The 27949-nt window shown below is 45.9% G+C and overlaps 8 protein-coding genes across 8 annotated transcripts; 4 read left to right on the top strand and 4 right to left on the bottom strand.

The window, feature by feature from the left end:
• Positions 1 to 2259: 2259 nt before the first annotated feature.
• Positions 2260 to 5046, bottom strand: YVC1 (Yvc1p; the record flags this gene model as incomplete). Its single annotated transcript, XM_018882058.1, has 1 exon — positions 2260 to 5046. One exon carries the CDS (start codon positions 5044 to 5046, stop codon positions 2260 to 2262), a length of 2787 nt encoding a protein of 928 aa, XP_018736474.1.
• Positions 5047 to 6150: 1104 nt separating this feature from the next.
• On the top strand, positions 6151 to 6942 carry SPS19 (Sps19p; the record flags this gene model as incomplete). The annotated part of the gene is made up of 1 exon (XM_018882059.1): positions 6151 to 6942. One exon carries the CDS (start codon positions 6151 to 6153, stop codon positions 6940 to 6942), a length of 792 nt encoding a protein of 263 aa, XP_018736475.1.
• A 3023-nt stretch (positions 6943 to 9965) lies between these two features.
• On the top strand, positions 9966 to 12251 carry AWJ20_4953 (uncharacterized protein; the record flags this gene model as incomplete). The annotated part of the gene is made up of 1 exon (XM_018882060.1): positions 9966 to 12251. One exon carries the CDS (start codon positions 9966 to 9968, stop codon positions 12249 to 12251), a length of 2286 nt encoding a protein of 761 aa, XP_018736476.1.
• A 316-nt stretch (positions 12252 to 12567) lies between these two features.
• On the top strand, positions 12568 to 14829 carry GCN20 (putative AAA family ATPase GCN20; the record flags this gene model as incomplete). Its single annotated transcript, XM_018882061.1, has 1 exon — positions 12568 to 14829. One exon carries the CDS (start codon positions 12568 to 12570, stop codon positions 14827 to 14829), a length of 2262 nt encoding a protein of 753 aa, XP_018736477.1.
• Positions 14830 to 15004: 175 nt separating this feature from the next.
• On the bottom strand, positions 15005 to 18028 carry DIS3 (exosome catalytic subunit DIS3; the record flags this gene model as incomplete). Its single annotated transcript, XM_018882062.1, has 1 exon — positions 15005 to 18028. One exon carries the CDS (start codon positions 18026 to 18028, stop codon positions 15005 to 15007), a length of 3024 nt encoding a protein of 1007 aa, XP_018736478.1.
• Positions 18029 to 18149: 121 nt separating this feature from the next.
• SKI8 (SKI complex subunit WD repeat protein SKI8) lies at positions 18150 to 19624 on the top strand (the record flags this gene model as incomplete). Its single annotated transcript, XM_018882063.1, has 3 exons — positions 18150 to 18191; positions 18651 to 18656; positions 18737 to 19624. 3 exons carry the CDS (start codon positions 18150 to 18152, stop codon positions 19622 to 19624), a joined length of 936 nt encoding a protein of 311 aa, XP_018736479.1.
• A 595-nt stretch (positions 19625 to 20219) lies between these two features.
• PRP6 (Prp6p) lies at positions 20220 to 23159 on the bottom strand (the record flags this gene model as incomplete). Its single annotated transcript, XM_018882064.1, has 1 exon — positions 20220 to 23159. The coding sequence occupies one exon, from the start codon at positions 23157 to 23159 to the stop codon at positions 20220 to 20222; it is 2940 nt and encodes a 979-aa protein (XP_018736480.1).
• A 290-nt stretch (positions 23160 to 23449) lies between these two features.
• On the bottom strand, positions 23450 to 26440 carry ISW2 (Isw2p; the record flags this gene model as incomplete). The annotated part of the gene is made up of 1 exon (XM_018882065.1): positions 23450 to 26440. One exon carries the CDS (start codon positions 26438 to 26440, stop codon positions 23450 to 23452), a length of 2991 nt encoding a protein of 996 aa, XP_018736481.1.
• Positions 26441 to 27949: the final 1509 nt, after the last annotated feature.

A 27949-nucleotide genomic window follows, 5' to 3' on the forward strand; every position in this document is an offset into this window, starting at 1 on the left:
TAGCTCTTGTATGACCAGCAGGCAGCAGCTACTAGTCTGGTTCGTCGATCTATGTCAAATAACCTAATTTTAGTTTGACCCTGCTATTAAATTAACTTTACTGATATGCTTCCTGCCGCTCACGCTGCTTCCTATTTGGTCTACCGAGCACAGCATTAATCCTCTGGCCTGTCTCTCTTTTCATCTGCTTATTGTGTAATGTACAGTCACTATCTGCAGGCATCGCCTCTCTCGTCTCGTAGTTTCATGTTACGAATCTGGTTTTAAAGACAGGGAGCGGGGTTCTCTTGGGGGATTTTGTGCTGTGTGGTTTCGGCTGGCCTTTCTCATGTTGATAGTTTATTTCTCTTCCCCTATTACTACTGGAAGCTAGTTTATTTGTTTATAGTTCCCGAGTGTGTCACGCTTGTTTAGAGCACTTCTGCAGGCGGTGCCGATCTCGACAATGATGAATCTGGCCCCATATTCAGGATTCTGGACTCGCCATTCTGGATTCTGGATTTTTTTTATTTTGAGATGCGATCTTCGAATTCCTTGGTGTAATGGTTTGTCACTACTTCATCGTAGGCCAATTGAGGAAAGAGTCGGCTTGGACAACGTCTGTCCCAAGTCAGCTGAAGCAGCAGCGCAGCAGCAGCAGCAGCAGCAGCGTATGTTGTCCGCCATCAACAGAGTCAAAAAAACGGTTTAGACTTGGCCTATAATTTGTTTTATCACGACTGATAATCTTTAAAACGACCTGATCTAATCGCATCAATCTTTTTGCCAGGTTAGTTTCTGTTATAACCCGTTGTCAACGCCTGGCCAACGCCTGCCTGTCTTGGTCGACTTTTTTCTCCATGTACTGATATTCCACTGAACTCCCACCTCTGGTTAGACCCGTGCCCTTATCATACATGGTACAAGAGATTTGCTGATCTCTTCAGCACTGCTCTTACTGCAAACGGCACATATCTGCGTTGCATAAAGATCGACTATGATCGATCTTCCCGGCCTATCTTTTTGTGTCCTTTGAAACGCACGCAAGAAATGAATCAAATATACCGAAATTTTTACCATTTGCCGAACCGTGGTAACTGACTATGAGTCTTCTTTGTTTTTTCTCATAACTTGCGTAATTGATTGTCTATATGTACATGTATCCATATTTAGAGTCATTTTTAGTTTGGTTCTCCGCTAGTATCTACCTTCATAATGACAGGTACTTGGCTTTGAGCACTGTTACTACCTAATCTATCTATTTAATTTTTATTTTAGTTACTCCGCTCAGATATATGTAACCTACCACACGATATTTTAATAAATTTCAATACATCTATTGCTCAAACTAGGCAATGTTTCACTTCAACGTAAGACTATCCATTTGATTCAAAAGTGCCCGTCCAAAATAAGCCACTTAGGCTCTACCTGCCATTCTACTAAAATTTATTAGCGCCGAGATGATTCCATACCAACTCTAGACACCATCTAAGAAACCTAATTATTTCTACCAAAAATCTTAAACCAATCTGTTTGAACAATCAAACCCATTTTAGGAAGCTTAACATAGGGTGTAGAGTTTCAATTGAAGTGAAATATCGGCATGTTTCAAACTGAAGTTGACCGAGAAACCAACTCAAATAATTTTATTCAAATAGTATCATGTCACTAGTCCTAGCCCATTCTAAAGAACGATATTTGCTGTTCATTTCCCAACTTGTAGCTTCGTTATAAATGCCCTCAACATTTAATATCCTAGTCTCTGTTCGATAACAATTCGTCTTAACCAAACAAATACCGCAACTATTTCTGTGGTTTATTTGATTTTATTCTTTTCTGATCCGCCTGAACGGTTGGTTATTGGAGTTCTACCTTGGGAGTCTCAGGCTCGATACGGATATCAAATTGACCTGTACAGGTTAACTAATGTTACTTGTCTTTCTTTACTGCAGATAGTTAATAAAGTTAGCTGGGACCATCCATGTCTGCCTACCTGATTTAAGTGGTCTAGAACCCAATCGCCAACACCTGATAATCTGATAATCAATTACCCAACGGCGCCCAGATACAACTGTGCCAATGTCACTGCGCACAGTATAGTCTCACAGGATAACAACCAAGTATTCACCATCATACAAAATTTTAATTTTGAAAGTGCGGCCCCTAAAGTTAACTGCTAACTCTAACAGCTAGTAACCTATCGTGTGATGTGATCTATTCTATTATACTATAAATGAGTGATACATGCCCTTGAATAAATTAAGTAATGCGGAGTGGTTATTAGTTTTGTGATGCGATTTGAGAAAGTTTCTTATCAATGTTCTTGAAAAGACCCTCAAGACTGTCTATTCGGTTCATTATTTGTTCTTGCATTTGCCAAAGGTCGACGGGATTGGCGTTAAATGCCGCAAGAGATGTTGGTTCTCCATCGTCCCTGTCGTCTTCGTCGTCTTGATCAGGCTCATCCTCAACATCGGCATCTGACTTGGCTACAATATAATCATCATCATCATCATTGTCTTCGTCGTCATGGTTAGTAGACCGTTTCACCTTGCCATGGTCTGATACATGATCCGGTCCCCATTTGCGATTTCTGACAGCACCATGAATGTTTGCGCGTCGAAGTATTGACGATGTCGACCGTGTTGGAGATATTCCCAACATAGTTGAGTCCTGACGGAACAGTGATGATGTGGAGGAGAAAAGCCGACCTCTTGACGTGATTGGCAGGCGTCGTCTAGTATTTTGAGCTGAATTGTCCTCATTGTGAAACTTGTTCAAAACTGTACTAGACGGCACGGTTGGCAAGAGATATGGTGAGGTTCGATCATTTAACCTTCTAACAATCGACGAGTTACCTGAAAGATGTCTCTCAAATGTATTTGGAATGTACGACCCTGGCCACTCTTCATCGTCAATGGCATCTGACTCATAGTATGGACGCGCCGTAGTATCTTCAGGATCAGAGTATATTTCAGTACCAGGAGGCCTGGTCGAGGTCCATGATGAACCTGCCCTGCTGTGGAACAACCGTGACATATCACGATTACGCTGAGGTCTGCTTATGCTATCGTTTATATCCACATCGAGATCGATCTTGGGCTTCTTTGGTCGGACCTTAATGGTTCCCTTGTATGGCCGCTTGAAAACCTCATCCAATAAATCGTACTTGGAAATTTTCTTCGACATTAACTGATGCTTTTTGACAGCTTCTGTATGCGACACTGCTCCTGGCACTGGGACAGGGGTACTGACGGGTTTGCCTTTCTTTCTCGTTTTCCTTGGGGTAGCAGATCCACTACGAATTTCATCGTCCGCTGACGACAACTGTGTGACAAGTGCTTTCAGTCGCTCTTCCTGCTTTTTACGATACTGATTTTGACTGTCCTTTTTAACCTTCTCTCGTATTTGGACAAGCCTTAAATACAATCTCTCGTATATGAAAATCGTATAAAGAACAGGAAAATGGGTTATCTTTACAAGTGTGCGGTTAAGAATAAGAAACTGACGCAACGGCAAGATGTAGAAGAATGGTCTTACCAGCCATTCAATAAGATTCAAAGGAGGTGAATATGAGAACAAAGTTGAAGATTCTGATTTGATCATTGAAATGGTATTCACTGCACACAAGTACTGATGCTCCTCACGCGAGTTTGCGACAATTTCCGAAAAACTATTTGATAAAACTGCAAACAGCAGGGTCATGACAACAAAATGGGTTATGAATAAATAAAACAACAGGATTGTACGCCCGATTGGAGAGTAGTATTTCCAATTCTCCCATACTACAGGCGTAAAACCGAACAAAATTCTCATCAAGTCGAACGCTACTTGATTAGAACTGAAAACATTACGCGCAAACGCTAACGTAAATGCGATCCAGAATCCAGATGAAAGCATCACAATGACAAGCCATGAAATAGCCAGATCTATAGACATCTTCCTGACTGCTATAACCATTCGTGAGAACGACTCGTTGTTGTCAAAAATGCTAAACAGCCGAGGAAATAGGAATATAGCTACCGTCGCCAATATATCATAACTAAGAGTAAGCATCTTCTTTGCATCGTCAATTTGACCAGTAGCATTCAGTCGAATAGCATTGATTCTGCAACATGCATATCCAATCAGCTGGAGCAGGATCATCAAATCAAATAGGTTCCATAGAGACAATATATATAGAGTAAAGCCCACATCGGTAAACCCAACTATTTCATCTAGAATAAACCCTAGACTCCACAGAGCAAACACTATCTCTTGTGTTGAAATTTTCATTGAATGTGATGATAGCACCATAAGATATAGCCCCAAAAGCACGCAAAACGAAGCAAGATTGAGCAAATGCCGGTACCGTGGAACTCTCAGCCGCGAAAGCTTTAATATACTTGCATCGCTATAGTTATATCTAATTCCAGCTCCTCGGCGACCAAATTGAGACGCCAGTACCTCTTCTTCATTAGCAAACTTGACTCGATGGAGTTTATGCATCGATGTTTGAAACATGATTGATCCGTTCCATATTTCTTCCAAAACTTGAATCACAACAGGATGAGCCAGAAACCGTTTGGCTTCTGCCTTGATAGCCAGTTCAAGAGTTGACAGCCGCTGCCAACGGGGGATCAATTGTGACTGTGTCGACTGGGACGTCGATGAATTCTCGGGCATCCCTCTTGCCAAAGGATAGAAATCATAAGTTAATGCATTCATCAAATCATCCTCATCAAAATCTTTCAGAAGTTTTATAGCCACGATTTCACAGATCATAGCTCTAGTAGCCATGACCCCCGCCATTGCAGCATATGAACTACTTTCCTTGGTAAACTGGATGCTATTGGCCATAAGCCCATACAAAGTTCCCGCACATAATCCGTCTCTTAAATCAGCCACCAGAGGCTTTATTAAGAATGAATGGACTTGAGGAGACCTTAACTGGTCATATTTCAAAGCGGTATCGACTCTGGCGCTAATCAGATCATAAATATCCAGTACTATGTTGTAAATAGGAATCGAGTCTAAAGCCGAAGGCTGAAACCTAGGCAGTAGAAGAGTAGTTTCTTCCGTATCCATGCTTTACTCTCCGGATCGTAAAATTGAGTTTTCCAACCAATATTGACCCTGAGCAAGGTCTAAGATTCCCGCTAACGCGAGATCTGATCTAATGCAATCCCAATCTCACTGGTCACTAAACAGGATCTGACAAATATCCCGAATACCGTAGCCAGTCTGTGAAATATCCACAAATGCCTTTTGAGTGAGAGAGATAACCAACTGGTTTCTTTGTATAAGATCCCTTGAAATCGCTCACTATCCACAAGTCCGATTCATAGCAAGCGCGTAATTTTGCTGGTCCGAAGTCTAAATTGCATCGCTATTGTCCGGCTGCAACTGATCCCTTCTCCGCTTACTTGCAGGCTGCAGCTGGTAGTAACCTGAGCTGCAATAATCGCGCATATTTACCCCTGACTGTGATCGGCCCAACTGACCATGGTTATAATTAGCAACCAGCGAACCACACCCTCAATTCAACTGTTTTTATATAAATATTACCCAGTCGAGAATTGAAATTCACTGAAATATCGAGTTACCCTCTACTACTTAAAAGCTCCGTTGTCCGACCATTCTGGCTTTTCTTCGGACACAAATACCCAGCGGTGGGGTGCTGCCTCCGGCGGCTGGGGCTCCGCCCCAGACCCTGGTTGCTCCTGCTTCGCAGGAGAACGGATTCAGGAAGAGACTCCCAACCAGTAAACATCCGAAAGTGAGACGACGACCCTCCAAGCACGGCAAGATCTAGACGATCTCTCCGGCCAGAACAAACCAATTGTCAAATATGACACACTGTTAAATTGGTCCAGAAACAGCTGTAATGAGAGGACTATAAAATATCAAAATATATCCAGGAAAGTAGTTCCTAATTAAATTGTGAAGTGAAAAGTTGAATAAATACGCTGGGTCAACATCGGCGCATCAAAGCACCGACCGGTGAAAAGGTGGGGCAAGTGGGGGGCATGCTGCACGAAATATATATCTACTGAATAATGCTCTTACAAACCACAAGCCCAATTCATTCAGAGGATTTCCAAGTGTTTACTGAACTGGAGACCCAAGTGGCTACATCTTCTGATTTCTTAGAGTAGGCCTTGAATAGCAATTGACCACATAATAGAAACAATGTCCGGACTGCTAGCTAACAAAGTAGCGGCTATCACCGGTGGATCATCTGGCATCGGGCGAGCAATTGCCCTTGAATTCGCCAAAAATGGCGCCAAAGTTGTCATTAACTACTATCCCAACGAGCAGGAAACAAGTCGAGCTATAAGCCTGGGTAATGAGATTAAACAATTGTTCCCCAACACGACAGAGCCCGTATACAGCTCGGTTCCTGGAGATATTGGAGATCCAGCCACCGGCAAGGCATTAGTTGCAAAAGCTGTAGATGAATTTGGCAAACTTGACGTCTTTGTTTCGAATGCGGGAATCTGCCCGTTTCATGAGTTCACAACAATGCCTGAGGAAGTATACTACCGAACGGTGAAGACGAATCTGGACGGCGCTTTCTTTTCAACACAGGCTGCGGCTAACCAAATGAAACTCCAGGGCACCGGAGGCTCTATTATAGGCATTTCGTCCATTTCAGCACTTGTCGGCGGAGAATTTCAAACCCACTATACTACTACCAAAGCAGGTGTGCTCTCCCTGATGCAGTCTACAGCAGTGGCTCTAGGAAAGTACAATATCCGATGCAACGCTCTACTACCAGGAACCATCGAGACCGACATCAACAAAGACGACCTCAAAGACCAATCCAAACGAGACTACTTCAACAAAAGAATACCACTCGGCCGACTAGGAGAACCGTCCGACCTAGCGGGCCCCGCGGTGTTCCTCGCATCCGACCTCTCCAAGTACGTAACAGGGTCGCAAATCCTCGTAGATGGTGGGCTGTTTGTAAACCTCCAGTAATCAGCACCCCGACCCCCTACTCTTTACATAAATCAGGACCGACAAGTCTTACCATAGCATATCTACCTGTAATTAATTATTCCACCTATTATTGTAACTTTGGGTAATTCCAGGGGTAGGTCATGTGACCGTGGCGGGGTGGGTGTGCCTCCGGCGGCTGGGGCTCCGCCCCAGACCCTGGTTGCTCGCTTCGCGAGAATGGGGTCTAGTGGCTCTAAGTGGCTGTCTCCCCCGACGAACGAGCGAAGCGAGCAGCGGGGTCTGGGGCGGAGCCCCAGCCGCCGGAGGCCAACAGGACCGTAGGAGTGAGACAGTCTCGAGGCTTAGAACTGTAGTTGTTTCATATACTTTGTTTGTGTGAGATCTTGAAACAGGCGAGATTAGGCGCCGCTAGAAGGAGTGCTATAGCGGATACATTACGTGGGTTTCTATTTGTTTCTATAAATGTTAGTGACAGAGCCACAAAATGCCCGAGTTTGCCGAGTTGGCCGACTTGGCGCTCGCCACATGGGCCCGGTGTTTGGCCGTTAGCAGGCCCGCCGTATATGTCAAGAATGAGCCCGATATACGGGAGACTGTTTACCAAGACGGGATTTAAGGTAGCACCCTGCATAATGCCGATTGCGGATTTTGGTTTGTTATGATTCAGACGCCTCAACTGTAACACAGATGTCTAAAACACTATTATTTAAGAGAGCTGTAGTGCAGCAGTCAGAAACACGGCCTCTTCTGAGGCCAAGGTATCGAAATATTTTTGTTTTCAGATTTCTGGCAAATTGTTTGGTTTGCGACGAACGACTGGAGGCACAGCTTCCTCATTAATGAAATATAGCTAGTTTCAGTAGCCGTTGGGATTCTGACAGTAGATTGGCGTTCGGTGCATGGAGCATGCCAGATTCGCAGCATATCGGCGAACTGGTTGCTGGTTTAGGCAACACTTTTTAGGCTTGCACATACTTGCGCATAAACATATTTGAGATCGCTATTTACACCGACATTGATTGCCGAATTGGGTAATCATATGTTTTACCCCTTACTCATATGTAGTGGAGGGGGAAGTACGGTCTAAGGGGCAGATGTCTGTCAGTCGGCGAATCTTTTCCATAGCTAGTTCACTAGTATATGGAAAAAAAAAGACAACAGGGATAAATCTCTGACAATCAGGGGTATCATTGGAAAGTCGAAGAAAGAAATATGTCAATCAGAATAGTCTATCAGTCAACCTGCCATTTGTCAAATTATGTCAATAATAAATATTATATTATTTGTCTTCGGCCCCTGCATTTGTAATATCTGTTTCTCTAATTAATTAATTATAAACTAATTTTTTAATAGCAAATGAATCCGGCTTGAATATGACTATCAGCTAAAAGCAGCATTTTTGATATTGTGATCTGGAACAAATTAATAATTGTGGAACAAACTGTGGCTTGCGTAAGGTACGGTACCTGTTGACGAGTATATTTCGTTTCACGGTCTCTATTAATTTTGCCCGGCATTCCGGTTCTGAGACATCTTGGCAGTCGCAAACTAATCCGGAGATAGCTGTCTTGATAACGGCCAGCCCAGTATTGTTATGATGTTATGATATCAGAACCGAGTCGGTCAGACAGATCAGAGCCAGCAGGCATTCATCGTGTTCAACGATCGCCAGTTCTCAGTTACAAGATCATCTTCTCCCTACGTCATGGAGATTTTCGGTCTCCTAGTTAGAGTATCATACCAATCCCGGCACCAACTGGACAAAGTTTACAGTTTACCATATAATAAACACACCATGGTCACATATGAATATATATGAAGATATATTAAATATACGTATTAGTGAGCCTGCCTGCTTTTATCGTATAATTGAAACCCCCCCCGAAACGTTTCCGGTAGCCAATAGCACTATATCGAGATAACTATCCGATACAACAATAACCCAGTTAATCATCATACCACAAGTATCTCTTGAGTTACATATCAAACGCAGGAGCGTGCTATCATTACCAGAATTAGCCACTGGATCCTCCATGTTTACAGATGGGGTCTCACAAACAAACTGCTACTCCCATTTAACCTTCGTTAATACTGGTGGTTCTCATATCATTTTCACCATTAATCGAATTGGATTGACCAGTGCTTGTCAGAGTACAATTTAAAAAATATTTATTATTTTTTAGGTACCATCATTTGCTGTGGTCCCTCCTGGAACTTCCGTTCTCCGCATACCACTGCTTTACAGGGAGCAGCACCAGCACCAGCAGCATACCGCGCATACCCTCACTGACATACCTCATCAGGATTTGAGAATCGATTTCTACCTTGTAACAATTGACCCATCGCCACTTTTTGTCTTGTTATCAGGTACTAACGATCTGTCATAACCGACATTTAAACTGGTTGGTTCACTCGTGTTTACTCGTGTTCACTCGTTGGTTTGAATTATCTAGTTTTCCTACTTTTCTTGGACTAGGGGGTTGGTCAGTGCGTTGAAAACAAAGTTAACTCTCAACCCTCGATCCAATAGAGTTACCGGTGTCTAGCAATAATTTACATGCCCATAGGCTAAAGCTGGTGCGACAAGTGTAAACTCAGCCATAAGAAGTGACAGATCAGTTGTGTTTGGTATTAATTGACTAGTCTCGGTGGTAGACTCGGTAGTACACTTGTTGGCGGACCTAGTCTCGTCCCAAGCTACTGTATTGGCACCTGTGTCAACTGATCTTGTTGTTGTCTCGACTACACAACACAACTGGTCATTGGGTAGGAGTCAAAAGGACAACAGACAACAAAGGCTACTCAACATCAGCTGTTGGTTTCATTTCACTGACTTTTACTGAGTTCAGGTACTAGTAGTGGACTTTATTCTGATTTCGATCTCTATTACTCTGGTCGGCCGGTCGGTCTACAGTTGGTTTCTAATCGTGGGCTGTGTATCTAGTTTTGGTTAGATTGGTGATATCTGGACAAAACCCAGATTCAAAGTCAGTTTTATCCTATTCTGTATCGGCCAAACTTAATTCATATTTCCTCCCCTGATGGCTTCTGCAAATTCTAGGGGTGAGACATTGCTGTCTTCCTCACCCAGCAATGTAATTAGTGGTACGAGCTACAAGGGGTTCCCTGGAAACGAGCAGGACGAAGACGACAAGGATCATTTTCATCAAGCAAATGTCAGTATTGGATCTGAGTCCAACAGAACATCTCGTAGTCTTACCAGTCCAGTTCTCAGTCAGCATCAACTACATCACGATCCTCACGTGCTTCACGACCTTCCATCTCAACACGATTTCACATACAATTCACACATTTATAGTATTGGCCAAGCATCTCCACAGAGTCCTGGGTTTTCTCGTCGAAGCGAAACTGGCTCCCATAGCTCAGAATCCAGCCTTTCTTTCACCAGAGACACTCCTAAACGGTATTCAAAACCCTCATTAGACAGACGTCGACTATCCATAAATACGCTGCTGACCAATAATGAACGCTTGGAAAGCGCACTTGAACTTGAAGAAATGGAGTGCCACAAACTGGAGAAGACTCTCCAGGATCATAAAATAAAGCTTTCCAACTCGTTATTACTACAGAGTCAATTAGAGGATGATTTGGTGAAGCGGGATGAGCAAATCGGCTTGCTTCAGAAACAAGCCAAGGACGCCCGTAAGACTAGAATCGAGCTTGAAACTGAGTTGTCTGAGGAGGTTAAAAAGTACATTAATGAGAAGCAAATGTGGTTATCAAAAGAGGAAGAATATGAGGAAAAGCTTTCCAACTGTAATACCAAAATCAAGAGTCTTAGCGAGAACCTTGAAGTCGCCAGGTTGGAGTTTGAGAACTTAAAGTTCAGTGGCGGTTCTTCCCGGTCAGCAGCACCTTCGGTCAAAAACGTAGAGGCATCTCAACCTATTTCCGATTCCGGTGCTAATAAGTTTATCGAGCGGATGAAGAAGGAGTCTGAAATGGCCCAGCAACAAATGGAAATGGTCACTCGCGAATATCAAGCAAGATACAATAGAATCAAGAGCGAGATGGAGCAAGTCCAAGAAGTAAACAAACGACTCATTGAAGAAAATGAAGGATTTCAGTTGCTGTTAGCAGAAAAGACTATTTTAGGAGGATTCTCTCTTGCTGATGAACTGGACCAGGATGTTAATCAAGATGTCTTTATTAGTGAAGACGACGAGACTGAGAATCAGCAGAAGCTTAGCGATACCGAAGCGAGCAGTAGCTTTGAGAGTGACTCGGATTTAGAAACTCCTGTTTCCAAGAGACGACCTGTTCGCAATTCCAGTCTGCCAAACTATGCTAAAGACGAAGCCGTCACTAATGCTGAGGGTGTTGATGATATTGACCCTCTTGACACTGACGATGACAACATTCGCAGTCTGGACATTCCGAGTGACAGTTCCCCCACTAGTGATTCTAAGAAGAGTGAATCTAAAACGCCACCCTCGCTTTCGACTAATGCTAAACGTCAAGTATACCAATTGCAGTTTGAAAAGACATCACTCCAAAATTATAACCGTGCATTGAAATCATCTTTGGAAAGACTCGTATCAAGACTGCTTGAATATAGAGAGTTTGAAAAGGTTGTAGAAGATCACAACGTCCTCAACAAACGGTCGATAACGTCGTTTCAAGACCGGGTTGTTTCGCTATCAAATCAGCATCCACCTACCTTAGATGTTCCACGACAGAGACTCAATTCAGCATCTGCACCAGCATCAACAGCGTCTAATCAACGTGGTCATAGTTTTACATCGTCAATAAGCTCTGGCTTTAGTAGTGTAATGGGTCGGAGCAAAGGAGCCAACTCAATATCGGGACCGAGCGGCAACATACAGGGCCATCATTCCCACAGCTCCAGTAACCCCTTGTTTCATATGAATCCACCAACTACGCCATCTGGGATAGTCCCAAGACCATACAGAGGTACTCTTCGTCCTTCCAGCACTTGGTCGTCGATGCTCTTCGCGGCATCTCCTTCGACTCCCACATCACCTAATATCAATCGAGATTCTCGACAATTCAGCACTACCAGCACCAATAGTGAATCTACAGCACCACGTTCTCCATCTTCTACATCGTCCTTGGTATCCTCATCATCTGCTGCTAGCATCTCAAGTGGCTGTTCAGGCACCCTATCGGTGATTGACCCTACGATTCTGCCACTGAGTGATAACAAGCACTTGGTCCGCACAACCACGAGGAGCCAGAAGCAGCTACGACCGCTTCGCCTAGTCGTTGCACCCACCGACGCCAATTCCAACCCAGCACCGCCATTACAATCGGCATCCTCACAATCATCAGGCTGGTTTTCTTAATTAACTACTTGCATTACTTAATAGATTAATAACACTTCCTTCGGACCCTCTTACCGAGGGAGACACTGCCTCCGGCGGCTGGGGCTCCGCCCCAGACCCTGGTAGCTCCTGCTTCGCAGGAGTTTGTATTCTATATTAGAATATACTATTATCGTCACCAACATGGTATATTCTTAGCATTACAACCGTAAACTGGGGGGGTCCTCAGGGGATGAGCCGCACCCAGGGGTAAGCCGCACGGTGAAAAATCACTGTATTCCGATCAAGTGGTGAAGCAGAAAATCAGCCTGGCACTCAGTCAACAAAGCCAATCAAAATGCCCAGTCTACCAGATCAAGTGCGCCAATCTGTGCCAGCTATTGATCCAATTGTCGCCGAGTATGCTGCCGGATATGTGCAGCATATTTCCGAGTCGACGTCGGATCCAGTATTCGCTAATAATCTCGATATTGACGGCGAAGTCGAGTTCATTTCATCTTTGTTGAAAGATGCTGGTGGCGACCCTTCGTCGGTGGATTCTTTATATGAGAAGTTGATTGAAGAGCTTAAAAAGATTTATGCTGCCAGTGCATCTAAGCCCTATATTGATTCGGCTTCAAGAAAACTGGACCGGGATACTCTGTTATCTGCTCAAAAACACAATACCAACAGGTTTGGTGCGGGTGGTGGATCCGATGGCATGGATCTTGATCTCTTGTCAGGTAGAAAGGTCGAGTCTCGTGTTGATAAAAAGAAGCTTGAAAAGGCTGAAAAGAAGATTGCCGCTAAACTGGCCAAGAGAGCTGCCAAGATGACTGCTGTGGGATATGAGGCATCTAAGCTATTGAATATAGACGACAAGGAGGATTACGATACTTTCTTCCTTACAGTCAATCCTCTGGAGCTTGGTGCATCTCAAGGAAAGAGCAAGGATATCAAGATCGAAAACTTTGACTTGTATGTGGGTGCTGGTCAACGTATTCTGTCTAATACTTCACTGACTCTGGCATATGGTCGTAGATACGGTGTTGTAGGCCAAAACGGTATTGGTAAATCCACTCTATTAAAGGCATTATCGAGACGTGAATTGGCGGTTCCAAAACATATCACGATTCTGTATGTCGAACAAGAAGTCACTGGTGACGAGACCTCAGCTTTACAAACGGTTCTGGATGCTGATGTATGGAGAAAGCATCTCTTATTAGAGCAAAAGAAGATCAATGACCGAATCTCGGAAATTTCAGATTTAGTTCGTCCTTTAGAAACAACTGATCCAGATTACAAAGCATTGGACGAAGAGAGAGACGATTTAGAATCCAATCTTAACGATATCTATGATAAATTGACCGAGATAGAGAGTGATAAAGCCGAGGGAAGAGCTGCTGCTATTCTGTTTGGTCTTGGATTCTCTGCTGAAGCACAACAACAACCTACCAACTCGTTTTCTGGTGGTTGGAGAATGCGTCTTTCTCTTGCCAGAGCTCTGTTCTGTAAACCCGATCTACTTCTTCTCGATGAACCTTCCAATATGTTGGATGTTCCTTCCATCACTTATTTATCGAACTATCTCCAGTCATATCCATCAACTGTCGTGGTAGTTTCACACGATCGTGCATTCCTCAATGAAGTAGCCACCGACATTATCCACCAGCATTCCGAACGTTTAGATTATTACCGAGGATCCAACTTCGACTCATTCTACGCCACTCGTGAAGAACGACGAAAGAATCAACAACGTGAATACGAAAACCAAATGGCTTATCGTAAACATTTGCAAACATTCATCGATAAATTTAGATACAACGCAGCCAAGTCATCTGAAGCACAATCACGTATCAAGAAACTTGAAAAGCTACCCATTTTGGAGCCTCCAGAGGAAGACCAGACTGTTACATTCCGATTCCCTGATCCTGATAAGTTGTCACCACCAGTTATCCAGTTACAGGGAGTCGATTTCGGCTATTCGCCAGATAAGTTGCTGCTGAAGAATGTCGACCTGGATGTGGGAATTGACTCGCGTATTGCACTTGTCGGTGGTAACGGTTGCGGTAAGACGACGCTGCTGAAAATCCTCATGGACCAGCTCAAACCTATTTCCGGTTTGGTTTCGCGAAATGGCCGTCTCCGTATTGGTTATTTTGCTCAACATCATATTGACGGTATGGACATAAATCTGTCTCCAGTCGAGTGGATGGCAAAGATGAGTCCTGGAAAGTCTGACGAAGAGTGTCGTCGTCTTCTTGGAGCTTTTGGAATTACTGGTACTCTGGGTCTCCAAAAGATTGCCTTGCTTTCTGGAGGTCAAAAGTCAAGAGTCGCATTTGCATGTCTCGGACTGAACACTCCACATATCCTCGTGCTCGATGAACCTTCCAATCACTTGGATACCGCTGGTCTCGACGCTCTTGCTGACGCGCTTCGTAACTTCAAAGGTGGTATTCTCATGGTCTCGCACGATGTGAGCACCATCGACCGTGTCTGCAACGAAATCTGGCTCTCCGAAAGCGGCACCGTCCGCAAGTTCCCAGGCTCCATCTATGATTACAAGAAGTATACCCTCAAACAGTCTACTGGAGCAGGTGTTATCGCTAAGCAATAATTATATACTCTCTGCTATCTCATCCCCGTGTCCAGTTGCCTCCGGCGGCTGGGGCGCTGCCCCAGACCCCGTTGCTCCTCTCACTTCGTTCGAGTCGGCCGTCGCCGTCCCGACATGTATGGTGCTGAAAAAAAATGGGAATAATGATAATAAAGAGATAAATAATACATTATAACTAACTGCGGAGAGACATGTGGACCTTACGCTTACCGCTGGTCTCGTCCTTTACACTACGTACATAGACTTTGACCTTGTCGAAAATGGACAGTGCAATGGGCTTCTTGTCGTCTTTGCTTTGAAGATGCAGAGTATAGGTGTCTTCATCGTAAGAGGCAGTCTCTGGGTCACCGAGATCTTCGAGATGAATGAGACTCTCGACACCGAATTTGGGCACCAGGATGTTGATACCATTAGAAAAGACCTTGATGATAAATCCTTCTTGCTCTGATTCGTCAGCTTTGAGAACCTGTCCGACGTAGTATTCAATAGAAGCACGACCGGCAAATTGGGCGTTGCGGTGTCTTTTATTAATGTTACGACAGATACTTTCCATCTTGTTCCTATCACGGTGGCTGGGATGCAACGACTCGTAGTCAATAGCTCCTGCAAGCTGTCTATGAGCCACAACATCAGCGTATCTACGAATTGGTGAGGTGAAATGGGTATAGATTTCAGATGCTAAACCGTAATGGCGGAACTCGGGATATCCATATTCACCTGAAGGGAAGTATTCGGCTGCAAGCATACAACGAGTAGCCATGATTCTAACGAGATTATTGAAGAAAGGTTCCTCTGGGTCCACACATTTGTCAAGACTGTCAGCAAGAGTCTTGGACGATTCAAGGTCAATGGACATTCCCTTTTTAATGCGGAGTTGGTCGTTGAGGATTTCGAAATTAGTAGCAGGAGGAGCTCCGTGTCTACGAAGCATGGCAGTCTGTGGATATGATTCATAAATCTTCTTGGCCACACTGATATTGGCTAGCAACATGAACTCCTCAACAAGTGAGTTGGTGTCAAGAAGTTTCTTAATCTCCACGTTACCAGGATCAGATGTCTCACTTTCGGTATTGACCTTGACTTCAGGAGACGACAGGTTGAGAGCACCAGCGTCCATTCTGCCCTTTTTAAGTTTCTTTGACAAATCTAGGAGAATACGCATGCCTTTAGTGAGATCATCGTTTTGCGACTCATCGTCAATACGGGCCTGTGCTTGTCCATATTCGAAAGCTTCTCTTGAACGAATGATGGATTTGGTGAATTCCGTATTAACAATTTCACCTTGAGGAGTCATTTCCCAAAGGACAGAGAACGAAAATCTGTCAACGTAAGGTTTCAACGAACACAGATCAGTACCTAAGAGCATGGGCAACATATCTATACGCTTGTCTACCAGATAAACAGAGGTACCGCGAGAAGCACCCTCGTCATCTAATGGAGTATTAGGCTTGACAAAGTGAGTGACATCGGCGATATGAACACCAACCTCGTAGTTACCATTCGGCAGAACGTGTGCGTGAAGAGCGTCATCAATATCCTGACAGTTGGGAGGATCGATACTACAAACAAGAAGATGACGCAAATCTCTACGTTTCTTCAGTTGTTCATCTGTAGTAGATTCAATATTCTCAGGAACCTTCCAATCATGGCCCTCAGGGGGCAAGCAGTTGAGAACCGATTTGGGGAAGGGTCTATATTCCACATCATGTTCCAACAACAAAGCTTCAGTCTCAGCTTCCTTGGATTCAATTTCTCCTAAACTTCGGATGAAGTGACCCTCAGGATGACGCGAGTGGATTGGCCAGTCGTCAATCGATACCACAATACGCTTATTGACGAGCTCACCAAGTTTCCTAGTTTTGATACGGATTCGTGGAATACACTTGTCGAGAGGAACCACAAAAATGCTCTTCTGAGAATTGTCCGAAGAACTAACGCCAGCAGCAGACTGAGCTGACACATGTCCAACATAGAATCGCCAGTTTCGTTTGATAATACCAACAATACGAGCTGTAGGTTGCACTTTACTAGCAGCAGATTCACCCTGTTGATGTTGAGCTTTCAGGGCTTCTTCAGCCAAAGCCTTTCTTTCCTCATCAGTTTCAATTGTTTCAGACTCATTGTCGGCACCTTCAGTTTTACCAAGTTCCTCTTCTTCAATAATACTAGAAGAAGGGATTTTCCATTGTGATTTAGGAAGAAGTTCTACAACAACGACATCGCCATTAAATCCTCGATTGAGATTTTCTCTTCCTAGTACAAGAATTGGTTTAGGATAGGCTTGTGTTCTGACAGAACCTTCTAAGAAATTAAACTGACTAATAGACAATATACCTTGATGCAAAGTACCATTCTTAATACCACCAAGAAGCCTTGACATAGGGTAGAAAGATGGATAAATAGCAGCAAGTCCAGAACTGGTAGCAGTCCAATCGTCGCTAGGTGCCAGGTCCAATAAATCATCACCATTAGGAAACTCCTTCAAATAAGATCTAAGAGACAACGCAGTGATACCTTCAGCTTCAGCCTTGGTACGGTTATCACGGTCATCAGAGATAAGAACAATCTGAGGAACCACAACCATTTTGGCCGAAGACGAGGACGAGTCGCCATCCACATCCATGCTACTTATATTCTGCCTCGTATCAACAGTCTTTTTCAAATGATCTTGATACCATTTTGACGTCTGTCTAATAGCTCTATCGTTTCGATCATTGATACTTTCATTCTTATTTCTTGTCACATGAGTATCCTGGTGAAATTCATTATGAAACACATAAAATCTCTTCTCATCATCACTCGCCTTTGTCAAGTTTCTCAATCGGTTATAGACAGGCAGACTTCTGTTTCGAACTTCTTCCAGCACAATCTGAGGAATAATAACATCATAAAATATCGACTTATGTTCGAGCAAATCGATAGCCTTCAGAGCAATATTAGTATCCACTACAACGTAATGAGGACCCCTCTGCTTATTTGAATTTGGGATTTTCGCCAAAACCGGAGGACGAAAAGTGCCATCCGCATTCTGAGGAGGAATACAAACAGAACAAGCCTCAGAAGAACAAGGAATATCTGATCTCAAGTACTGTTCTCGAACAATCTTGGACGCATTTCCTGCCTTGGACGACCGAACAAACACTTTATGTGCAATAGACCCGCGTCCCGAGGACGACTGACGTTTGGTTGCCACAGCCATTTTTCAGTCCAATCAATTGAACAACCTGCCAGCCACGATCCGAGAAAAAAGCCAGCAAATTTGAATAATAACTGATCAAAGATGAACTGAAACGAGCGTTTGCTTCACAGTAAGCAGCAGCATGAAAATAAATTTCAGCACAGCCGCGCGTCTACTTCACGAAGTGGATCCTGTAAACTGGTGAAGCATCTGATCTGATCTGATCTCGAACCAAGACTCATTACCGAACAAACAGCCTCAATCCATCAAGACAATGGTAAGTAAGCCAGTTCCAGACCGTAATTCCGCACCCCAACCCCTTCCTGAACCCCACAACCCCTGCCAAGGAAACCAGCGGAATCTCCTGCGAAGCAGGAGCCACGGGGTCTGGGGCGGAGCCCCAGCCGCCGGAGGCATTGCGGCCTCCTGTGACTGCCTCCGGCGGCTGGGGCTCTGCCCCAGACCCCGTGGCTCCTCTCGCTGCGCTCGAGTCGGGCGTGGGGGAGCCAGTTGTGGCGAGAATCGTGCTAACAGAGGGTCAGAGTAGACCGTATATCGCTGCTAATAGCGTCGCTGAGGGTAAGAAATGTTTGGAAATGAGAGTGGGTGGTAAATTGAGACTGGTTAGAGAGGTGGATTACAGCTAACTGTGTGATAGCACACAAATCAGACGTATTTGCAGTCGAAACCACCGAGCATTACACGATTACTGCGTCGGGAGACGGCCAGATACTGCTGTGGAATAATAAGGATCCAGAGCCCAAAAGTGCTGTTAAATTGAACTCCCCGTCTTCTGGTACACATCATTTGAGCACTGATAGGTCGGGTCGATGGCTGGTAGCAGTGTCGTTTGATGGAAAGGCCACTTTATACGATTTAGACAACCTGGCAGGTGAGAACGGTGGTTCTGGAAGATTGCTGTTTGAAGATGTATGGGCTGTGGCTATAGAACCCAATGCCCGTCATGTGGTGGCTTCACAGATCACAGGTGATATTGCTGTATGGGATATTTCTGCAATTACTGAGGAAACTCCTGACCAAACGACGGAATCAGCAGCCTCGCAACCACAGATCAAACGCATTCAAAAGTTTTCTGGTAATGGGGGAGTTCTTGGTCTAAGTGTTGACTTTGCATCGAATGAAGAGCATGTGGCAGCAGGGTTTGAAAGTGGTGCCATTCATGTCTATAACTATAAAACCGGCCGTCTGGAGTATTCTCTGACCGGCCATTCGAATCCGATTAGGACCGTCAAATTCTCACCAGCAGCTACTTTATTGGCCATTGGCGGCGATTCGAAGCTCATTTCTTTATATAGCATGACATCAGGCGAGCATATCACGAACCTAACTGGTAGCGATGGATGGGTGTTTGGACTCGACTGGAATGAGACCGGCGAGTTCTTACTCAGTGCGTCTTATGACGGCCGGTCTCGAGTCTGGTGGCTCGAAAGCAGGCAATGCGTGGCTGCTCAAAACGACTCCAGCCAGCCCTTATTCGGATGCAAATGGCTCAAAAAAGGCTGGGGTGTCGGCGTCATCGGCGGTATCAACCAAGGTTTTGCCACGGTCGGCGTCGACAAAACTCTGCGCTGGTACCGCGAAGCTGCTGGCAACTAATAAATCCCGCTATTTATTGAATAACCTCTCTCGTGGGACCTGCCTCCGGCGGCTGGGGCTCTGCCCCAGACCCCGTAGCTCCTCTCGCTCCGCTCGAGTCGTTTCCGTCGACGGTCCCAGCTCTCTCTTTCTTCACAAATATAGTATGGACGCCTCTGTTCTACAAATGAACCGAAACGCGTTATCTTCGAATCCTTCATAGGATCTCACCAATAATTCATACAAAATAAACCTTAGAAATTACTTTAATGCTGTAATTAATAGATATTCCTTCTTCGCCAAACGTAGTATTGAATGAGTAGCTATTGTACCACCGCCTGCCTGATATTGTATGGCTTGGTCATCATTAGTTCTATTCTCGTTATATTCGGAAAATGCAGAATTGTCACAGGAATTTCGGGGCTTTGGCAGCCTACAAGTTGCTTCAAAATTCCGGTCTCCTGCTAAGCAGGAGGCACGGGGTCAGGGGCAGAGCCCGAGCCGCCGGAGACAAGTCCCACAAGCCGGTTTTCTCCTGCGAAGCAGGAGCCACGGGGTCTGGGGCGGAGCCCCAGCCGCCGGAGGCAGGGAGGAAGAGCAGAAATAAATAAATAAATTATTGCCCGAGAGTTGCGGCTGCTCGGGTGAATATATCTACAAGAGGTGTTTCGTGAGAGGCGACGTCTTTGAAGAAGGACGGCCAGATGAGCCCATGTTTGGGACGGGCTGCGAGCATTTGTTTGAGCACTTGAGGCGCCTCGAAGAGGAATTTGTCGTTAGAAACCGAAAAGTGGTACAGCCACAACCAGGCATCGCCGTTGTCGTTGTCTGCTTTGACAGCTCGTTCGAGCCATTTTTTGGCCATGGGTAGTTTGTTTTCTTGCCAGAAATATCGTCCAGCACTTGTGAGAACGTAAGGATCGTGCTCGCATTCGGTGACGGCTTGCTTGAGTATTTGCATTCGCGATTGTCGGGGCTGGAGAAGAATGTATTCAGACCATAGCAATCCGGATTTCGGACAATCTTGAAGGGCTCGAGCCATGAGTTTCATGGCTTGTGATTCGTTGCCAGCACGCTTTTCTAACTGGATTCGATGAAGCCAGATGAGGGCGTTTTTGTCGTTGACTAACGAAGCACGGTCGAGAATTGCACGAGCTCTGACCACTCCTGTCTGCTGTTCTTCAAGTTTCGACAGGAGTAGCCACAGAGGTACACACTTGGGACTGGATCGGGTACCAACTGTGAAAGCAGTTCGTGCAGACGGGATATCACCCTTGGCAAGATAAATCTGTCCTTTTTGTAGATGAAGCTTTGCAGACTGTGGAAACAGCTTCAGACCATGGTCAATGAGCTCAAGTGCCTCGTCATGGTGATTGAGTTGTCGTTCAAGAACAACACTTTTAATCCAAACACGCTCGGTACCAGCATCGCGTCTGGCTCGTTCCAACAGTTTGGATGCTCGGTCGTACTGCTTCGTATCAACTTCAAGCTTAACAGCAGCCAGCCAGATGGACTCGTTTTTGGGATTGCTTTTAAATGCTCTGGCAAGAACCTCTTGTGCTCCAGCTGTATCGCCAATGGCTGCTTTCTCGGTGTAGTATATCAGCCAGAACTCTTCGGTTGATGGACAAGCAGTTACAGCCTTTTCAAGAACATCCCACAAACGGTTCGTAGCAGCATCTCCATTATTACCATTAACAATAGCCAGTTGTGTATTTGACTCGTCCAAGCCATTAGTACTAGTAACAGGAGGTTTAGGTGCTGTCTTTTCTAACTGTTCTAACTTTACTAAATCCATCCATAGAGTTCGTGATGTAGGGAACTTTTCAAGAGCATAATTATAGATAGACCTGGCTGTGTCGAGGAACCCTCGAGAGATGCTTCCTTTAGCGTCCTCAAGCCAAGTAGCTTTTTTATCGTCGTCATCCACAGTGGATTCGTCTAGTCCTTGAGCAATGGTAGTTTTAATAATAGCATGACAAGTAAGAGGGGCATTTTCCGATTCACATTGCTCGGCCTCAGAAATCCATACTGTACGTTCAGGCAAACCACCCTCCGATTCTAGTTCACGGACTCCCTTGCTCATAATATTGTCAACAGTCTTGGCATCGCCTTTTTCTTGTTCTTCAAGTCGTGCTGCTGCAATCCATACTGCTCTTGATACTCGCAAAGCTTTTCTGGCCTTTCCAAGCACTTTTCTAGCGTTTTTATAGGTTTCTATTCTAGCCAATGCTAGCCACAGGTCTTCAGCCAAAGGCACTAATTCGACAGCTTGGGCAAGCAGCAATTTAGCGTCATTCGGTTCAGACTCTAGATTAACTGCCTTTTTCCAAAGTGTGTCACTTGTAGGATTACTTTCTAATGCCTTTTGAATGACTCTCTTTTTCGCATTGACATCGTCTTCCAAATCACTTGCTGCCAGCCAGAGGTTGATACTGTTGGGAATCATTCCAACAGCCTTGGCGGCTATAATCTTACCTGTTCGCTTATCATGAAGACGGATATTTTCTAACCATACATCCTCGTTTCGAGGACAATTATCACATCCCTGTTGAATAACGGATCTTGCCTTGTTCATTCTATGGGCAATTTCCTCCAACCGGGCCAAACCAATCCAACCTCGTGGTTCTTTTGGATCAGTTTTCACCAAAGATTCTAGAAGTGGACGAACTCTTCTAATATCGCCAATTTCTGCTCCTGAAACACCTGCTGATGCCGATAATGACAGATAGCTCTTGGCATCGATGGTACTGGCTCCTCCATACACTGGCTGTCGTTGTACAGAAGTCTGTCTACCATTCTCGGTGCCATTGACCAGCTCATTATTCGATGTATTCAAAACTGATCCAACTCCATTACCGTTAGTAAGCGAACCAGGAACAGCAGTCGTGCCTGCTTGGTCCAATCTAAGACCAAGCATTTTGTCTTTGGCCAGCGAAATCGATCGAAAATCCGTGATAGTCTCATCAGTCTCGTCCAAACCAGCAGCACCACCAGCTTCAATACTGGAATCAACTGCTCCTGAGTTTCTAGCTCCCATAATCACACTATCAGGAAGAGCATAAAACCGGCGCTCCATATCTTTTCTCTGGCGTTTGTTTTTCCTCGTCAGATCACCGACTTCCGGCAAACTGGCCCATTCGTCAGCAGAAATTGTGCCCAATGCCCGTTTCAGATCTTTAAACTGAGTAGAAATTTTCGGGTTCTTCCGTTCAAACTCCTCCTGCTCCTCCCTCTCACGAGCCTCCCGCTGCTGTCTGCGGCGCTCTTCCATTCTCTGATCAATGGCCTCGTAAATCCTATCAGCCTCGGCATCATCTGCGTCCAAAAAGCCCGATCTCAACAGCCCCGAATCGTTCTCAGGATCGCGAAACCGCTCTTCATCGTCCACGACATTCCCGTCGCCCTCACCGGCCCTCACCGCATCACCCACGATCCCGGCCTTAGCAGGCCCGATATCGGATCGTGTTGTGAACCCCGTGGCACCTCGACCCAGCCCCGGCACATACCCCGCCGGAGCTGGCATATCCAAAAAGCTCAGCTTATTCCCCGACATCTTCGTCGTCTCGTCTCCTCCTCCAACATGCGAAATCCTACTTCACGACTTTTCAGCCGCACGTCTCAGGGGGGTCCGGCCTCCGGCGGCTGGGGCTGCGCCCCAGACCCCGCGGCTCCTCTCGCTTCGCTCGAGTCGGGCGAGGGGGGGGGGGGGGATCCCTTTTGAACTCCGAGAACGAGCACTGGACTCCCCCCACGCCCGACTCGAGCGAAGCGAGAGGAGCCACGGGGTCTGGGGCGCAGCCCCAGCCGCCGGAGGCACGCCCTGATACAAAAAAAGTTGGTTTATTAGGCTACATCCGGGGTCATGTCCTTGACTTCTTCGATGCGGGACTTTTTCGACTTGCGGTCCGGGGCTGCGGGAGTTCCGTAGGTCGAAGTTTCTTCGAGATTGTCTTCGTCAAAGCTGATGTCGGGAGAGCCTGTGTTGGAGGGCAGGTTGCGGGGTCGGCCAGGTCGGCCGGTTTTGCGTTTGGCAGCGGCGACTGGTCCTTCTGCTTCACGGTTGATGGCCAGAAGGAGCGTGGCACATCGGCGGGACAGTTCGACGGGTGTTCGTGATTGGAAGTACCAGTTGAATCGGAAAAGAGGCGATTTGCTGATCCGGTCGCGCACTTTTTCGTACAGGTTCTCGGTCTCGAGCCCGATGTCGTTGATCGCTACTAACAGGAACCGGTCTTCCTCAATAGAATATATCTTCTTGGCAGTAGCTGGATACGTTACGTCCATGGTACTTAAAGGTGCTTCGTATTGTTCGATCTTTTGTCGTAGAAGTTCTTTGTGACGACCCATTTTGCGCATCCGCTCTTCTCCTTGCTCAACTTGGGCAATGTACTTGTCATAGCCGTCGATTTCTTTATATCGTTTCCAGAACACTTCCGAGTATCGTTTGATTTCGTCAGCAGTCTTGTCTTCATCGTTGAAATCAGCTGCTACTGCTTCGTAATTGTGTCGTCCATGTTTAGCGATTAAGTGGATGAATGTGGTGAAATCTCGTCTTGCCCAGTTGTCGAATCCAGACGCAGCCAGCTCATTCTTTTCAGCCTCTTCTTCTTCAGTTAGCGGCTCGGCGTTTTTAATAAGATCGTTTTCGATTTTTAATCGCTCTTGTCTTGTTTGTCCTTCGTCGACTTCGGTAATATCTCCTTCACTAAGAAGATATCCTGCTTGACGACGCGAATAGGCGAGCTCTTTTTCTTGTAGTTCTCGAAGTCGTGGCGTGTAGAATTGATGGTCTTGAATGTTGGCTTGTTTCAGGAACCGGGGGGTTCGACCCGATGTATATCGAGGTTTGAATCCGTTGTTATTGGCATTGTTACCAGTGGCCATCACTTCTTTATAATAATTGTCAATTGAATAAGCATGTTCTTTACGTTCTCGTTTAGACGGGTTGATCCATGCCATGCCGTTGTTGAGTTTATTACGTTTGGCAAAGTCCTGACCATTCCATTCATATGCAGATGAATCCGATGTGAACTTTTGTAAATCGTCGAGTCCTAGCTTGGCATATCGTGAATTGAGCTCGGCTGTTCGTTCCTCTCCGTGTTTCAGAATACTATCAATACTGGTGTCCGAGGTGATAGTACCAGTCGAGTTCTCGAAAATGGCTGGTGCTCCATGCTGGATCATCCGTAACAACTCGTCTTTCGATGCAGCAGCATTGGTTTTAGAATTGCTTCCACTGTCTTTAGAATCCTTAGTACTACTAGTAGCACGGCCTTGTTGAATAACCAGTTGGTCCAGTCTCAGTTTCTGAGCCGCTCGTTCTAAAACCTTCTCTTCAATGGCATTTTCAGTCACAAACCTGTACACATAAACCTGTTTTGTCTGGCCAATACGATGTGCTCTATCCATGGCCTGTAAATCGGCCTGGGGATTCCAGTCAGAATCGTACAACACCACAATATCGGCACTGGTCAAATTGATACCCAGACCACCAGCACGTGTCGTCAACAAAAATACAAACTTGTCGGACCCTTCTTTATTATAATCGTCAATAGCAGCGATTCTGTCTTCATGGCCTGTAGAACCGTCGATTCGTGAGTACTCGTAATCTCGGAATATACAGTAGTCTTCTAGAATATCGAGCATTCGGCTCATCTGCGAGAAAATAAGCACTCGCGAGCCAATCTCCTTCATTCTCTTTAACAGCTTGTCGAGAATGATCATTTTACCACAGTTAAATACTAAATGTTCGTCAGTCGTATAGGGAGGGCCGGGTTCGGCGCCCTCAAATAAATATGGGTGGTTACAGCATTTCCGCAGCTGCATTACAATGTTCAATAGTCGAGTTTTGCCCTCTCGTTTGCCAATGGCTCCATTTACCGCGTCGATATCCTTTTCCAGCAGTTTTCGGTACCATTTGACCTGCATCTCCGACATACCGATATATACATTAACCTCTTTCTTGGGCAGCAGCGACTTTTCCACATCGGCTTTAACTCTTCGTAGTAAAAATGGTCGTAGCACTTTATGTAGTTGTTGAACCACTTTATCCTGGTCTGAGCCTTGACTCTCAAACCACTGGTCAAACACCTGTGAGTCGGAAAACACATCTGGCAGCAGAAAATTAAGCAGTGCCCATAGTTCATGTAAATTATTCTGTAATGGAGTACCAGTAATAAGAAGACGGTTTCGTGAGTGAAATAACCTGATAATCTGAGACAGCATACTCTCTTCGTTTTTGATTCTATGCGCTTCATCTACAATAATATACTGCCAGGCAATCTTCCTCAAATGAGCCTTTTCACGAATAACCATCTCATAAGACGTCACACAGATATCGAAATCGCATTCCAGAAGTTTTTCATTGATAATCTCTGCTCGGCTTTCCTTATCTCCCTGCAGAATAAACACACTAACTTCGGGTGTCCATTTAGCAAACTCTCGACTCCAATTGTCCAAAGTACTTTTCGGTACAATAACAATATGAGGACCCTCGACGCCTCGAACCCATCTCAAGTACCCTAAAAACGAGATTGTCTGCAGCGTTTTGCCCAGTCCCATTTCGTCTGCCAAAATACCCGAAATACTATTTTCGTGCAGCGAAATCAGCCAATTGAGACCCTGGATCTGGTACTCTCTCAACGTACCACGAATAAATGCTGGCGACTCTGTAAATACTGTAGTCTTATCTTCTTCCTCCTCTTCTTCCTCATGTAACAACTCGGCATCCTCTTCTCTCTCTGTCTTCCTTCTCCTACTGGCAGCGCCGGCTCTACCACGTCCTCTCCGGCTCCTGCCCGACCCGTTATCGCTGCCTCTTGCCGAGTTCGCCATATCCACCTCCTTCAAAATCTTCTTAAACTCGGGATCCCGCTTGGCCCGCAAATCAATAAAGTGTCGAAACAGATCTGTCAGCCCCAGCAAATACTTGAACCGTTTAATCGAGTCCTCTCTCTACACCCTCTGTTAGTCCACTGTCCTGTGGCCCGGGTCTGCCTCCGGCGGCTGGGGCTGCGCCCCAGACCCCCCGGCTCCTCTCGCTACGCTCGAGTCGGGGCTCGGGGTATTGGAACCGCACGGGGAAACAACCAGAACTCACTCCCCCTACGCCCGACTCGAGCGCAGCGAGAGGAGCCGGGGGGTCTGGGGCGCAGCCCCAGCCGCCGGAGGCCGTCCGACACCCACTTACTTTGATGTTCTCAACCTTGTGGTGCTTGTCGAGGATGTACCGACGTTTTCTGTCCTCGAAATCAATGGCGACAGGCGTGGCAATGGCCGACGACGACGCTGACTGGGGGGTCTGTTAGTTCTGGTTCTGGGGTCCGTAGAGGGGGTGACGCTGCCTCCGGCGGCTGGGGCTTCGCCCCAGACCCCATGGCTCCTGCTTCGCAGGAGATTGCTTGGTCTGTAGACGCTCGACTCGAGCGAAGCGAGAGGAGCCACGGGGTCTGGGGCAGAGCCCCAGCCGCCGGAGGCACGGTGTCCCGGACCTAATCTGCCTCCTCGTCGCGTGTAGCGAGTGAACTTACGTCGCCGTTGCTGCCTGAGTCGTCGATTGCAGGCGCCATGGTGGAGATCGTGTTTTTGCGAGAAAATTGCCGGCGATGTTGGGGGTTTTTGGGGGGTGGAGATGCGGTTCGCTCGTGAGGTGAAGTGATTCGTGTGTTTACTTTTTGCAGCACCAGCAACGAAATCAGCCGGTGGTGGTGATCTGATGGTCAGTGTCGGTGAAAGTATGGCGTGGTCTCGGGGCGTTGTGGCGGCAAAGTCCGAAATAAACAGCTGGTACCGTGAAAATCAACCTAAAAAATCGTCGCTGTTCAAACGAAAAATCCGGGCCAAGATATTCACTTTATATATCCTTTTATATCCAGTGTGTCTAGCATTTTAATATGCAGGCACTATTGACTAGCGTGCGGCTGGCCCGTTTTAGCTTTTGATATGCTTTTTTCTCCCAAGTCCACGCGTTTGCAGCGACCGACCGACCGTCAGCAGCAGCACCTGCCGCTGCCGCTGCTGCGAATGCGACAAATGCGGCAAATCCTGTTACCCCCTGAGTTCCTCTCGGATTGCGGGGAACTTTTCTCTTTTTAATTATCTCGTTACCCGGTTAATATTTCTCTTAAATACTAACCGGTATCGCCACTCCTTTTCCAGCGCTCATTTCTACCCAATTGTCCACTTTTTTTCCCCCACAAACTCTCCTTGCTCCCAAGCAACACCACCTCCCGGACCCTGAAACTTATTATCTTTCAACGCGCGGCAAGCATGCCGATCTCATGTACAAGGGTACGCGTACGGCTGTGCGGGACCGGTACTCGTGAGGGACTGCCTCCGGCGGCT

The sequence above is a fragment of the Sugiyamaella lignohabitans genome, chromosome D, assembly GCF_001640025.1.
Source record: "Sugiyamaella lignohabitans strain CBS 10342 chromosome D, complete sequence".
Taxonomy (NCBI): Eukaryota; Fungi; Ascomycota; class Dipodascomycetes; order Dipodascales; family Trichomonascaceae; genus Sugiyamaella; species Sugiyamaella lignohabitans.